At 41.6% G+C, this 15,279-nt stretch overlaps 1 protein-coding gene across 2 annotated transcripts in view; it reads right to left on the reverse strand.

Annotated features, from left to right (window-relative positions):
* Positions 1 to 10,835: 10,835 nt before the first annotated feature.
* The window catches only part of LENG9 (leukocyte receptor cluster member 9), a 93,244-nt gene continuing 88,800 nt past the window's right edge, over positions 10,836 to 15,279 (reverse strand). For both annotated transcript variants that reach the window (XM_044081585.1, XM_044081591.1), the window contains one exon: positions 10,836 to 12,282. In XM_044081585.1, coding sequence (XP_043937520.1) covers positions 10,914 to 12,173 — 1,260 coding nt within the window. In that variant the 5' untranslated portion in view covers positions 12,174 to 12,282 and the 3' untranslated portion in view covers positions 10,836 to 10,913. The remainder of the gene's footprint in view (positions 12,283 to 15,279) is intronic.

The following is a 15,279-nucleotide window of genomic DNA, read 5'->3' on the forward strand; positions in this document are numbered from 1 at the left end:
ACCACATAACCATAGTGTTGTCCGTCTTTACCATTAGTTGTCCTGGAAATATGTAGTCCTTGAAGGCTGTCAGAGCATTCTGTACAGCTAACATTTCTTTTTGATTGATATGTAGGTGCATTTGATTTGGGTTCCATTTGCCCTGAATGCACTTCCCTGCCAGGTGAGCCCCCCATGCATAGTCTGATGCATCTGTAGTTAGGGTTTGGGCAGCAGGGGGTAGTGTGAATGGCAGTCCCTTGTTTTAGTGGCAGGCCTCTGCCCACCATAGGAACTCCAGGCGTAGGCAAGGTATGAAAGGAATCATTGTTTCCAGGCTGTGACAATGTTTGACTCCATAGACTTTTTTAGTACCACTGTAATTTTCTCATATGCAGTCTTGCATATGGAATTAGAAGAATGCAGGAGGCCATGAACCCCAAGGCTTGCAGTATTTGTCTTACAGATAGCAGGGTTTTTGTGGCCACTTGTTTGAAGTAAGTTACCCAATGAATTTGCTTCTCTGGCATGAGGAAAGCCATATGGGAAGTTGTATTCAAGCTTACACCCAGGAATGTAATCTGTTGAGAGGGTACCAGTTGTGAAGTTAGAACCTTTTTTTACAAATGCCAGATGATTTAAAAGAATGCCCTGGTTTTCTGCCTGAATTAGACAATCGTCCAGATATGGATATATTTGAATATTTCTTTGCCTGCAAAATGCAATTACTGGAGCCAGGCACTTTGTGAATACCCTGGGCGCAGTAGACAAGCCAAAGGGCAGTGCAGAGAACTGATAATGCAAGTAGCCTGCCTTGAAGCATAGGTATTTTCTGCAAGATTCCCTGATTGGGATGTGCAGGTATGCTTCTTTTAAATCTAGAGTTGCCAACCAGGCATCTTTGCCTAGCATAGGAAGTAACTGGTGAAGAGCCAGTGTCTTGAATTTTGGAATGTCCAGAAAGGAGTTTAGAGTAGACAGGTCCAGAATTGGAAGCCATGATTTGTCTTTTCTGGGTACCAGGAAAAGCCTGGAATAAAAATCTTGTCCCTTTTCCTGTTTTGGTACCGGTTGGATAGCCTCCATGTTTAAGAGGGAAAGTACTTGTTTTTGAGCCTCTGCCCACTGATTTGGGGGCAGGTCTGGCCAGCCATTTGGTGTTGGCAATGTGTGGAAATGAAATCTGTATCCCTGGGACACTATATTTAAAACCCATTTGTTCTGGGTTATGAGTCCCCAGTTTTTTGCATGAAGAGCAATCTTTCCACCCAAAGGGGTGGCTAAAAGGTAAGTGCTTGGTAATTTTAAAGGAAAGTCATTGAGACTGTTTGCCATAGGGGGGTGTTTTGTTATTTCCAGATTTGGAAGTGGAGGCCCCCTATTGCTTAGTTCTGAGAGTCCACTGCGACTGAAACCTGGTGCTTTTGGTGTGTCTGGGTTTGGCTTGAGAGGATCTGGAAGGAGCTGGAAAGGACCAATTCTTAGTAGGCCAGTGCCTACTAAATCTTGGAGGTTGCACTTGTAAGAAATCTTTTACAGTTTGCATAGATTTAGCTTGATCTTCCATATTTTTTAAAACTTCTTCAGCCTTATTGCCAAACAGGCAGTCCTGATTTAAAGGAGCATCCAACAATTTTGCTTTAACATGATCAGGCAGAGATTGCTCCTTAAGACAAGCATGCCTTCTAAGCACAGACTTAGTAACAGCAGCCCTGCAAGAGGCCTCTAATGAACCAAAACCACATTGCAAAGTATGTTTTCCAACTTGTTCAGCAGAATGCAATAAATCCTGTAAATCTTTATTTTCCACACAGTCAGAAATCAACATCATTTTCTGTTTAAGCAGTCCAATAATATGCTGTTGATATTTTAACATATGAAATTGGCAGTTTAAATCCCTGATTGCCAAGGTTGCAGAAGTATAAACCTTTTTACCCCATCTATCCAGCGCCCTGGAGTCTCTTTCAGAAGGGGTAGGATTTTTAGCAGTAGAAGCCTTAATGCCCCTTAGGCCCCTGAGAAATGATTTCAGGATCTGCAACAGGATTTTTGAAAAGGAACTTGTGGGACTCAGAAACCCTGTAGTATCTGTCAGGTTTACTAGAAGCTGGAGGCAGGGAATCAGGGGCCATACTGGATTCCGAAAACACATCATCAACAATGTCTAGTACAGGAGGTGTAGCCAATGGCCTATGCTGAGGTAGAAGAAGAAAATCCCTAAGCCTCTTTTTTGAATCAGAAAATTCCTGACTTTCCCAGTGGAAATTCTCCCTTAAAGTATGTAAAGTTTCCCCAAAAGATCAGTCCTCAGGCAGGGAAGCAGAGGGAATGGAATCCTCTACATCAGAATCCTCATAAGTAGGTATGGACAAATCCAGGTCATTAGAAGAAGCAGAAGAAACGGAGTCCTGATCAGAAGATTCATAGTCAAGCTCAGCCCTAGGCCTCTTAGAAGGGGGGGTTTGACTATACCTGATTAGAGTAATTAGATCTTCAGCCATTTTGATAATTTGTTTTTTGGGCATAGGGGCCTGAACATGTGGTCTGGGCGTCGGTTTTTTAGACATAGATTGAGATTTAGGCCTTAGTATTGAAGGTGGAGTCGGTTTAATATGCAAGTCTGTAGGCCTGAATACACCCTCAGAAGCCAGTGCCTGCACAGTGGCTCCGGACACATCCAAGTTAGTGACATCCGCGGGTTCCATAGCTAAAGTAACTCGTGGCATACCGAACTCCGAATGGGTCTCAGTAGAGGCCTGCGAGTCAGAAGTAGTGGGTATTAGAGGCTGTGAAAGTGCCCCACTGAGTATCGGTGAACTGTCGACTGGCTTAGGAGAAGCGTTATCGGCAGTTTTGGACCTCGATGGCCTGTCTCTGTCTTTATCTTTGCATTTTTTCGAAATCCCGGTAGTCGGATGGCTAACCAACGTCATTTCTGGATAATTAAACCGAGAACCAAAATGTTTAGAGGCAAAAATGTACCGACGACAGATAATGCGCTGATTAAATAAAGCACAAAACTGACAGCAAGGTACGTTGTGGTCAGGGCCTAGGCAAGGAATACAGTACAAATGAAAATCTTTAGGAGGTATTTGCTTTCCACAAGTAATGCAATTATTAACTTTTACTGACATCGGTAAGGAGCAAGAAAAAGTTTCCCCAACGGGGTACTTAGCTTTAAGTTGAAGACTTCGGTTCTGAAACTCGAAAACGAAAATTTTATGAGTCAGCCAACTGGCACTTGTGAGCTGCTTCTGCTTCGGGCACCACACGGCAAGATAAACTGATGTAATGGCGTCGGCTGCATGTTTTCTACCCCTGACATCATGGAAGAAGGGACAGAAACCAACACAGGACCCAAGACTTTGTTAATCTGGCCGACTGAGGGGAACCTGCCAGCAGATTACCCAAATGTAATGACTGCAACAGTGAAACATAAAGAACATCATCTTTTTCTCTGGAGGCAATACCCTTACTTATGAGATGAGCAATATAGAATGCTCTTCTTACTATTGTGGAGACATGGTGGTCAAAGGTAAGGTTGCTGTCACCCTGTGTGCCCATGTCTCTCACCACTGAGTGCGTACTTAAGGTGTTGCTATTGATGTGGTAGTTAGCAGGAACATCGCCCTTACCAAAAGGGATGATAATACATTTTTTTTGTATTGGGTTTAAGGCCATGACTTTGGCACTAATCATTTGTTTGTGTAAGATCCTATTGTAGGATGTTGACATCATTTGGAGATTCTATTACCGCTCCCAGTTTATAGTCATCAGCAAACTTTGCCAGCCACAGACCTTTAGTTTTTACTTGTACTTCATAGAAATAGATTCCAAATTCTCCCAGGACTGATCCCTGTGGAACACCACTGGTTACAGGTCTGCTACTTGAGGTGGATTCCCCTACTTTGACTATAAGGTTTCTATCAGTGAGCCAGTTTGTCAGTGATGCCTGAGTGGGGGATAGTGTCAAACTCCTTGGCTAAGTCTAGGTAGGCTGTATGCACAGATTTCCCCTTGTCCAGGGCCTGGGTGACTGTCTTGAAGTCCACCAGGTTTAACAGACAATCTGCCTTTGATAAATCCAAACTTAGTAGGTTCAAGTGTTTGGCGATTACCTGTACCTTTGTTGATAAGGTCCATGATGATTCACTGCATGGCCTTGCAGATAAGACTAGCCAGGCTAATAGGCCTATAGTTCCAGGGGTCAGTGAAAGCACCATCTTGGTGCAAGGGAATAACAGTGGCCATTTTCCATTCAGCTGGGATGAAGCTGGAGCTTAGACTATGATTGAAAAGGAGTACCTAATGGTTCATAGGTAGGTACTAGGCTATCGGCCCTAGGGCCTATACAAGCCCAGCCAAAAAGGTACTCTGGCTTTTGCCACCAAAGAAAATTATTTTCCTGTGCCACTGTCAAGCAGAGCCACAGAAGTGATCCCCGGGGTGAATTTCCCATTTCCCATCCAATCATCAAGATTTTTCTTGAAGAGGGCTAATGAGGAACATTGTTTAATATAGATGGGTAGTTTATTCCAGAGTATGGGAAGTCTCTGGGACAGGACTCTATCCCTCCGGCATGTTCTGTTTATTGTGGTGACATGGTTTCGGTCCCTAGAGCGTGTAGCTCGGAATGATTGGGATTTCTTTAAGTGGAGTATGCCCAACAGCTCTGGGTTTGACATAGCTTTGTATGTTAGGCAGAGATCACCTCTGAGTAGGTGATATGTGATGGAGTAAAGCTGAATTTTTTTGAGACGGTCTGCGTAGGGCATCTTTTTGAGGCCAGTAATCCTCTTTGTGAGGTATTTCTGCAGCCTTTCCAATTGTTGTAGACATCTTGTGAGGTACATACCAAAAGGGGCATTGTACTCTATAATGGGTCTAATGAGTGATGAGTAGAGGGGAACAATGACCTCTTTTTTCTGGATGAGAAACCTTTTGTGATGAGGTGTGCCACATAGAAGGATTTCCTGACTACTGTGGCGATGTGATTATCAAAGGAGAGTCTACTGTCTACCAGTGTCCCAAGGTCTCTTATCACACTTTTGATGTTAAGTATACTACCGCCTATGTTGTAGTTCATGGGTACAGAGTTTTTACCAAAGGGGATGACCATGCACTTTTTGGCATTCAGCTTGAGGCCATGGCTTTGACACCAGGCATTTGTTTCAGTGAGGCCCTTTTGTAGGATGTCCACATTTGTTAGGCGTTTTTGATTATGGCTCCTAGTTTGCAGTCATCTGCGAACTTCATTAGCCAAAAACCTTTTGTGTTAGCCTGTACTTTAGAGAAGTAGATACCAAACAGGAGAGGACCCAGGACTGAACCCTGTGGTACTCCATTTGTCACTGGTCTGAAGTTGGATTTGGAGTGTGCTAGTTTCACAGTGATGGTTCTGTCAGTGAGCCAGTTGGTAACCCATCTTGTGACATAGAGATTTACACCTAGTTTAGTGAGTTTATCTATAATTCCAGAGTGGGGGATGGTGTCGGAAGCCTTGGCAAGATCTAGATAGGCTGTGTGAACCACCTTACCCTCGACTACGGCTATGGTGACTGCTTCAAAGAAGTCTATCAGGTTTAGGGGACATGATCTGCCTTTTACAAACCCAAACTGGGTGGGGTCCAGAGTTTGGAGATTACCAATGTCTTTGTTTATAAGTTCCATGATGATCCATTCCATGGCCTTGCAGACCAGGCCCATCAGGCTAATGGGGCAGTAGTTCCCAGGGTCTGTGGTGGCTCCCCCCTTGTGGAGTGGGATAACTGTCACTGTGCACCATGCAGCGGACACAAAACCTGAGGTGAGGTTATGATTGAACATGGTACTTAGGTGGGGTGCCAATTCTTTCTGTAGTTTGTGTAGAATGCAGCCTGGGATGTTGTCTGGTCCCATGGATGCTGTGTTCTTGGCTTTGGAGAGTGTGGTTTTTACCTGTGCAGCCATGATTACAGGAACTTTGCATTCTTCCGGTATAGAGATGGGCCCTTTAGGGGGTATGAGGGGGGTAAAGTTAGCACTGAACCTATCTGCCAGGATGTTGGCAATATCAGTTGGGTCTGTATATTTAGTGCCATTGTGCTGTAACTCAGTGCAGATCTGAGTGTTGCCATTGAGATTCTTGATATAGCTATAGAATGCTTTATGGTTGCCTTTAGAATCAGTGGCGATTTTGTTTTCGTAACTAGCTTTGGAGGATTTTATCAGGGATCGCAGCTTCTTACTGAGGCTGACCAGGGAGCTTCTCCACTCATGGGATTTTACTCTTTTTTGCAACAGTTTCTTCCTTCTGTTGTACAGTTTGTTTATGGCAGGGGACCACCAGATTGGCTTCCTTTTTTTTGAAGGATAGTGTCTTGGTTCTGTTTGGGATAGCATGATCCATGCACTCGTACAAGCGCTTATAAAGTGCAATTGTGTAGGATTCAGTAGTTGTAACTGTATTGTCCATCTGCATGGGTGTCATGAAGTTCACCACTTCTGTCTTAAGAAGCATGAAGTTGGCTTTGGAGATATTTTTTACCGTGGTTTCCTTAATGGGGGGTGGGGGCAGGATGTGGATATCTAGGGTGATTAGCTTATGGTCGGATCGGACCAATGAGGCGTTGACTTCAGGTGTGAAACACCAGTCACTCATGTTGGTAATGACTAGATCTAGGATATTGTTGCCCCTGGTGGGGGTGTAGATAAGTTAATCCAGGGCATTGGAGTTTATGAATTCCAGAAAGCGTTGAGTGAAGGAGTTGGTACATGAGTAGTTTTCCCAGTTAATGGTGGGGCAGTTGAAATCGCCCATTATTAGGGTGTTTGGTTGAACCCTAATATTTTCCAGTACATCAAGAAAAGAGGAGTGGGAATCCTGGGGCATGGTAGGGGATCTGTGGCAAGCTAAAATTTGGATTGCAGTTTTGCTCAGAGTTAGTTGCACTTGGATAACCTCAGATGCATTATGCTGAGCAACTAGCCTGGAGGTGTGGATATCCTTAATGAATATGGACACACTTCCGCCTTTGGTGTTCCGGTCCAGGTTACATGGCCAAAAAGTGTGGTATGAGTTATAGCCTGGTAGTGCAGGGGTGTTCTCTGGAGCCTTAAACCAGGTCTCAGTCATTGCACGGATATCGATGTTCTCCATTTTCAGGAGTGCCTCGAGTGAGTGCATTTTGAGATTTAGACTTCTAGCATTGAGTAACATCACCCTCAGTTTTTGCTTGCCTGTTCCTGTTATGGTGGTGAATTTGTCATTTGAACCTTGCCTAAAAAAGGCACTATAGGGGCAGCAAGAACCTTAACCAGTATCCGTAATCCCAGAGGTGACAGGTGCAGGCCATTTCTGGCAAAGCATCATGGTCTGTTGACAATGTCATCCCAGGCAGACAGATACTGGATCCCTTAGAATGACACCAGAAACTTAGCCAATTGTTGAAGTCAATCATTTTGTCCTTGTACTGCGGTATCATTCTGGGTGATGGCAGAATGCTACTCGGGGCTAGGGTCATACCTGCCTGGGCTACAAGATCGGAGAGCTCTTCCATGTCTCTTTTCATGTAGTCCAGGGAGGTAGGTCTTAGGTCGTTCACACCAACATGGACAATGACAGAGTCATATTTGTACTTGTGGATGACCTGAGTGCGTGGGTTATGTGGCAGATCATTGCACTCGACAGGCAGCTGACAGTAACCTTCTCTTTGTTTAACCTGGTGAGTGGGACATCAGTGTGCCCGACTATAGAGTCACCTATGACTAGTGTTTTGGGTACGTTGTTTTGCCTTATTGGCTGTGGTTGAGTGGCACACTGAGTCTGCGGGCTATGTGTCATTTGGGTTGTGTTGGGGGTGGAGGTTGCTTGCATTTCTGCTTTGGAGGTCTTTGATGCTTGAGCAGATTATTACTGAGAACCTCCGCAAATATTTTTGTGTTTCTTTGTGTGGATTTTGGTGATGTAGATTTAGTGAGACTGTGATGAGTGTGGTGTGGTGCAAGTGTTTACCTTCTCCTCTTGACTGTCAAGTTCAGTCTTGGTTGGAGAGAGCTTTACCTCCAGTTTGGCTAGATAAGTGCATCTCTCACAGGTTGTAGTGTTGGGTGGTAGGAGGAGATGGTTGTCTGTGTACATGAGGCAATTTCTACATTGCCCCAAGAAGCTCAGATTCATCAGATAGACAGGAGAGAACACTGAGAGCTGACCCTTGGACATGCCTGAATAAAAAACTATTTTCCTATAGATAAGTGAGGAAAGTTAGTACAAGAGCTGTTTTTCTCTAAGCAAGTGAGGAAAGTAAGTACCCAAACTGTTTTCCTCTAGGTAATGAGGAAGGTTGAGTGCTGTAGTAATTAGTAGCTTATTTAGTGTTTACAACAAGTTCTGAACAAGTGCTGATCACGAATAAGCAAATTCAAGTGCTAAAACTAAGAATCTGTATTTGGACTAAACTAGTTCCAGGAAAGGGGGAGACAAGTGCAAATGCGGGCTTTTAAATCAGAAAGTTGAGAGAGATGGAAAAACTGCCCAAATGGCCAATAACTACAATTTCTGGGCCAGAACCACTCCTTATGTGGTAATAGGTTACCTAGTGCTTACCACTCCCACTGATAAGTTAGAAGGCTTCCCTCCAACACAGAAAGCTTGTGGGGTTCAGAAGCTTACATACAGTCCTGGATACAGCAAATCTGAATCTGGACTACACTAGTTACAGGAAAGGTAGAAAACAGGCTTAGATTTTTTTTTTATATACAGAAAAGTAGCTAAAATAGCAGTAAAAACAATTCAAATGCAGTGCAAGCTAGCACATGAGTATGCAGCAATGTTAGACCAAATAGTTTAAAAAAATGCAATTAAATTAAAAATGACTAAAAACAAGTGCAGAAAGAGTCTATTAGGTAGAATGAGGTAAAGGGATGGGATTGGGGGGAGTGACCCAGAACAAATCTGCAGTGGGGGCGGGCAACTGCAAAAGCCTCCAAATTTAAACAAGACAGGAATAGGGAAGGTGGGTAGGGGGAAAAACAACACCTTCAGCAGAGATCTGAAAAACTATACAGTGAAGCAATGATATAAAATTAGTCAAGCAACAATTAACAGTACACAACTCTGAAGTGCCAGAAAAATATACTTAGCACTGTATATCTCCAGACAGTTTGAAGAGCACTCTGTCAGGACACAGGAAGGCTCCAGCAATGAGGTGTTGCTAAAACAAACATTATGTAAATAGCTAGCTAATTGCATTACCTTCTGCCTTAACCATCTTAAATAGCATTGGGGAGAGAGTTAATTCAGTATATTAACTCATTACAGCTGAGTGCGCCTCCAGACATTTCTGCAGTTACCTCCTACTGCGCCTCAAGGCGTCAAATATTGCTTGTTCATATTTGCATTAATAATTCCAAAGCCATGCTACATACAAGGTATCAGAATATTTTTATCATAAAGCATACATGATGGCAAACACAATTGTATTGATATTTGACCTCTGCAATGAGTATTTGTTAGAACTGTACCTTAAAGTGATAACTTCATTTTTTAAAGGCTCAAGCCACACCCACTGGGAGTTAAAGGTACACACTCAAAAGAGCTGTACTAGAGGGAATGAGTTAAAACCTTGAGTATATATTCTTAAACTATTCTTTAGTCTGTGGTAATCAAATAATATATACACAACTTTCTTTCTCTCTCTCTCTCTCTCACACACACACACACACACACACACACACACACACACACACACACACACACACACACACACACACACACACACACACACACACACCTGCATTCATGGATCTACGACATGCACATGTAGGATTACAGACACGGACACACATGGATCCATGGTACCTATCTGTAGTGATCCTTGCCCCTTCCATAGGAGTGATGGATGGATGCTGTCAAAAGACTGTGTGCACTTTTTTTTTCTCCTGGTGAGAGAAATAACTCTGTAGAATATTGTTTGTACTAAAGTCATCACCAGCATATGACTATAGCAGGAGAGTGATCTCTAAATTACCCAGTCTTACTACACTAAGGAAATCTTCCAAGTAAAGGCTTCCATGATGCAACATTTCTGAATAATGACAGATCAGAAGTCAGGGCTAAACTCTAGACCCTGGAATTGTGAGGCCAAGATCTTAGTTCTCAGCTACTCTACTGCTCTGAATAAATCCATGTAAAAACTTCACTTTAGTTACGGTCATCACAAACAAAGAAATACATTGTTTCCTCTATTCCAGTATCTTCTCCTGGGCTGGACCTAAAAATAAGGTTTGGCTTTAGAGCTAAACCTTTACATCAGTTAGTTGCTAGATTATATTCTTGAGATCCTGTACATAACTCAATTTCATAATTCAGATATTTATGTCACTTATATTGTATCTGTTTTGCAGTGATACATAAAATAGTAATTTAAAAAGGCAGCATTTGCTCACCATTAAAATTATCTTTGAGGAATCTGGATCAGGAGAAAGAAACACAAGCTACTGTTACGCTAGCTATGCTGATATGCACTGGGGTAGGGAGGGTGGCCTAAGATGGCCTAATGGTTCAAAGTGTTTGCCTTATGAACACAAGGTGCAGGGTTTGAGCCTCACAAGGGATAATTGGCTAGGCTTAAAATGTCTCACAAGGGTAGTTAGCCTAGTACTAACCTATGAACCACTGTACAGATGGTTTAGTTAAGCATACCACAGGAGTCATGCAAACTGCCACAGAAATTGATTACTATTTCTGAATATTCTAGCCAAAAAGAAGTTGAAAATTACAACTTTACTAAAATGAGAATAAACTTCTCACTTATAGGAGTTAACTCCAACATTCATCACCATTCCTTCAAATTTAACTACACAAAGAAATGACAGGATGATGTTTATCTTTTTATTGAAACATCTGGCATAAAAATCATGTTCAAAACATCTCAGCTCATGTGTTCATTTCCCTGTCAGTACAGGTTGATACTCATCAAAGTGGTGAAGAAACCATCTGTGCGTCTTGTTTTACCAGCAAAACAGAAAGCGAGGCAGTCAACTGCCTGAGAACCAAGTTCGGTCACTGGGCAGTCCTTATACAGTTCTGGTGCAAGCTTCAGTTCTGGATTTTTCTTTGATAGCAATTTTGGAATTTTGGCAATAGTCACATGAAGATTTGCATAGCTAGGGGGCTTGATTACCACAATCCCCTTTTCAGTGAATCGATGAGCGAGTGTTTCCATAAACTGTACCAGTTCAGGGACTGGCACAGGCGCCACATACAGAACATGTGAATGGAAATCCTGGAGGGTGTGAAAATTTAAAATTAAAGTGGGTGGTAACAGGCGCTGGCATTCTGATTTCAAATCATGCAGGACTGCATATGCAGCATCAAAGGCCTCCTGAGAGTCCAAATGGAGAAGGCACAGTGTCAGATGAAGACTGGACACTGGCACACAGCATTCAGCCAGTTCTGGTTCCTTTCTAATCAAGTGGTTCTGAATTTCCTTAACTGCCATTCGAACCTCCTCATTACTAATACGTACTGCAATGAAATAGTTTGGCTTTTTTTTGGCAGTGGAAAGCTCGGCTCTATTTTCTGCGTCGTCTTCATCTTCATTACCTTGTGGCGGACAGTAACTGCTGGTTCCTGCAGGTTCCCTTTCCATTGATTCGTAGCCTGCTGCACCTTCTTGTGTCTGTGGATGTTCTTTTTCATAGTTTTCTATCACATCCAAGATGGTTTTCCCACCACCTGTGGAGCCGAAGACATCATCAATTCTGTTTGTTTTGTCCCATACAATAACATCACGGTATTTAAAATACTGGATCCTGTGTTTTGGTACAGCTAAAACACCATACTCAACAGAAGCCAGGTCTTCCCAGCTAAACTCAGTGAAAGGTTTTTCAATTACGCCAAGGAACCTGTCAAGATATCCAACAGTGAAATAGTTCTTTAGCAAGCTGGAGTCCCACTGGATGCGTGAAATTACATCAACTGCAGTCTTCATGGGTGGTTTCTTCTCAGGGGCAGCTGGAGTTTGCTCCTTTTTCTTCTTCTGATGCTTGGGAGCTAACTGGGTATTTCCACTACCTTTTTCACCCACATGGAGGTTTCTGCACCTGGCACCAAATCGGCAGTTACCACTCTGAAAGAACTGACAGACAGTGACTTCTGTTTCAGTATTGCTCTCTTCAACCTCACCTTCTACAGATTCCTTTTGCTCTGCCATGTCCTCAGCTTTTTCAGCATCCACAGCCTCACCAGTTGGATGACTGTTTCCGTGCTAATTAAGACTATAAACTTCTTATTCTTGTAATGACTGACTTCAAATATTAGATCTAAATAAAATAAAAAAAGAATGTTATTAGACAAATGCATAGCAACAGTTTTTTTTCATTCTCTGCTACTCTTCAGGATTTAAATTCTGTGCAATACTGATGATAAACTTTTCTGGTATATAGAATGCAACACTGAATAATCGTGAACAAATATATATTTCATGACTTAGGAGCTGGTTTGTACCAACTATACTATCTTACTGTCAGGCAGGTGGAGGGAGATTACAGTTCATGCAGGTGCTGTGTTTCTGAAAAATAAAACAAAACAAAAACATGCCTAATAATCACTGAAGACTACAGTAACCATATTAGTAATCCCTTTTGCTATCATGGCACTACATGCAAGAATGCATTTCTCACACCAGGGTACAACATTTTCTGACTCTAAGGCGTGAATAACAAAAAAAGTCCTGCTGTAATACCTATTATCAAGTAAGTCTGCTGTACAGAACATAAAACACATGTGAAAACTTTGTTGGACACTACTTTATGAGGTTAGTACCACAGATGAAGAATGCAGAAAGCAGTACCAAAGGAAATAACATCTGCAAATTAATAATAAACAGCTGGAAATGTGGTGTAAGTCAAAATCCATTTGTAGTTTTTACTTCACAGACACAACCAATACTTTTCCTGTTATATCAGATATTCTACAGCCTTGGGTCATACCTTTTTTATAAACTAAATTAACTTATCTCTCAATTGTTATTGAGATTTTCTATAAAATGTCATATTTTCTTTGATCTAAACATTTTATCTTGCATACTTAGTAGCATGTATTCAATGATTCTGCATCCTGATCTTCATCTGCTCTTCACATGCCTTTATTAAGATTTAATTTTTGCTGCTCTGCTTTTGTGTAGATAGCAAGGGTGAATATTTGATTCAGGCAGCAAATCCCATTGCCCCATGGGTATATGCCCGCTTCTGACTGTGGCTGTACCCCCACTTTGCTACCTTGCAAAATTCTGCAAACCACCAATAGTAAGATATCTCTAGTGTCTCCTGGGAATCAGATCTGTTGATCAAGTTTCCATCCTTCCAGCCTGCTCACTGCCTCGGCTGACTCTCTGGCACTTGGGTTTGTTTCTGGCATTGGTTAAGAAATGTTAATGGTGGAAGTCTTGCCTTAGGATTATAGCAGACAGCCTTACAATCTGTTTTTTAAAGTCAACATTTCAATCAGATGCTTAATATAGTTTCCACTAAGGGACATGAATAATACACTCATTCCAATTTATCTAATAATAGAAGGCAACTGGTTCCATTCTTGTAGAGATTAAAAGAACACTGTCAATATATTTTTGTATGACAAATCATTAATTTTTGTACACTGTCCAAGTACTTAACAGGATTCCACATGACTTTCTACTTATACCTTGTGAATGTATTTTATTACTACTATATTAATAACTGTATACTGTTAAAATTTGTGCATTAATAGTCTTTTTCTTCTATATATTGAAATTTGTTTTATATAGTATACTTAAATGCCTTTCATAACTTTTAATATTTGTTTGCCTAAATTTTAACTATATATAATAAATCAGAATCACATTTATTGGCCAAGTATTCATGCATACAAGGAATTTGACTCTGGTTTTAGTGACTCTCCAAGTATGAATTACATAAATGACATGCATACAACTATTAAGAACAAGACAAATGACATACATGCAACTGTTAAGAAAAAGACAAAAAAGTAAATATGCATATACATATACATACAAGGTGCAAAGTGCAACTCAGTGCAAAAATGCTGAAATAAACTCTGAAAGAAGCAAGTATAAACAATATATAAACAATACTGGAGAATCCTCGGAGGCTTGGGAAAATTAATACCCTAGCCTAATAAGCCAAGTTAACTGTTTATGAACTTGATAGCCTGCTCTTATATCTGCTTGTTTTGGTGCATATTAATCTATAATGCCTGGCTGATGGTAATACTTCAAAAAGATGGTGGCCTGGATGTGACGGGTTGGTGATGATCTTCCCTGCCCTTTTCATGACTCTGGAATAGTACAGGTCCTGTAAGGAGGACAAACTAGCATCAATGATATTTTTGGCTGACATGACTATTCGATGTAACCTATTTTTGTCATGATTAGGCAGAGATCCAAACCACACTCTTATGAATGAGCTAAGAACAAACTCAATGACTGCTGTATATTACTGAATCAACAGTTCCTGTGGGAGGTTGAACCTCCCTAACTGTCACAGAAAGTACATTTGCTGCTGTGCCTTTTTTATGACGGACACTACATTGGTCTCTCACTTCAAGTCCTGAGAGATTATAGATCCCAAAAAGTTGAAGGATTCCACAACTGACACAGCAGTATTAAATGTAAAGGGGGGGGGTAATATTGTAGTATCACTTCTAAAGTTCACTGCCATCGCCACAGATTTAAGAGTGTTCAGTTCCAGATTATTCTGACTACACCAAAGGGCCAGCTGCTCAACCTCCCATCTGTATGCAGACTCATCACCATTCCTGATGAGCTTGATAATAGTTGTATCATCTGTGTATTTAATAAGTCTGACAGAGGGGTCCTTACAGGTGCAGTCATTATTGTAGAGGGAGAATAGCAATGGGGAGTGCACACACCCATGGGGGGCACCTGTACTGATTGTGTGATAGCTAGATGTAAATTTCCTATTGGTTAGAAAATTAGTGATCCATTGACAGGTGGAAACAGGAATGATAAATGATAGACTCTTCACAGTTCTGTAGTCATCAGATGTAGGAGGCACCTGGCTATGAAGCTACCTGTATGGCACAGAAAATTGTACTGCATTCACCCTAAGCTTCCCTTTGAACAGTCTTGATGCAGAAATGGCTTTCATAGTGTACCTTGCAATTTACTTCCTAATTAACACACTGGGTCCTAGATCCTCTGCAAAAAGAAGCAAGAAAGTTTTGTTGATCTGAAATGCAGCTGGTGTTCCCCTTATTTTACTTCTTTGTTCAGATTTTGATGAAGTTTAAGACCCTCCACG

This window comes from Protopterus annectens, chromosome 1.part1 (assembly GCF_019279795.1).
Source record: "Protopterus annectens isolate FY-2018-M chromosome 1.part1, PAN1.0, whole genome shotgun sequence".
Classification (NCBI taxonomy): Eukaryota; Metazoa; Chordata; order Ceratodontiformes; family Protopteridae; genus Protopterus; species Protopterus annectens.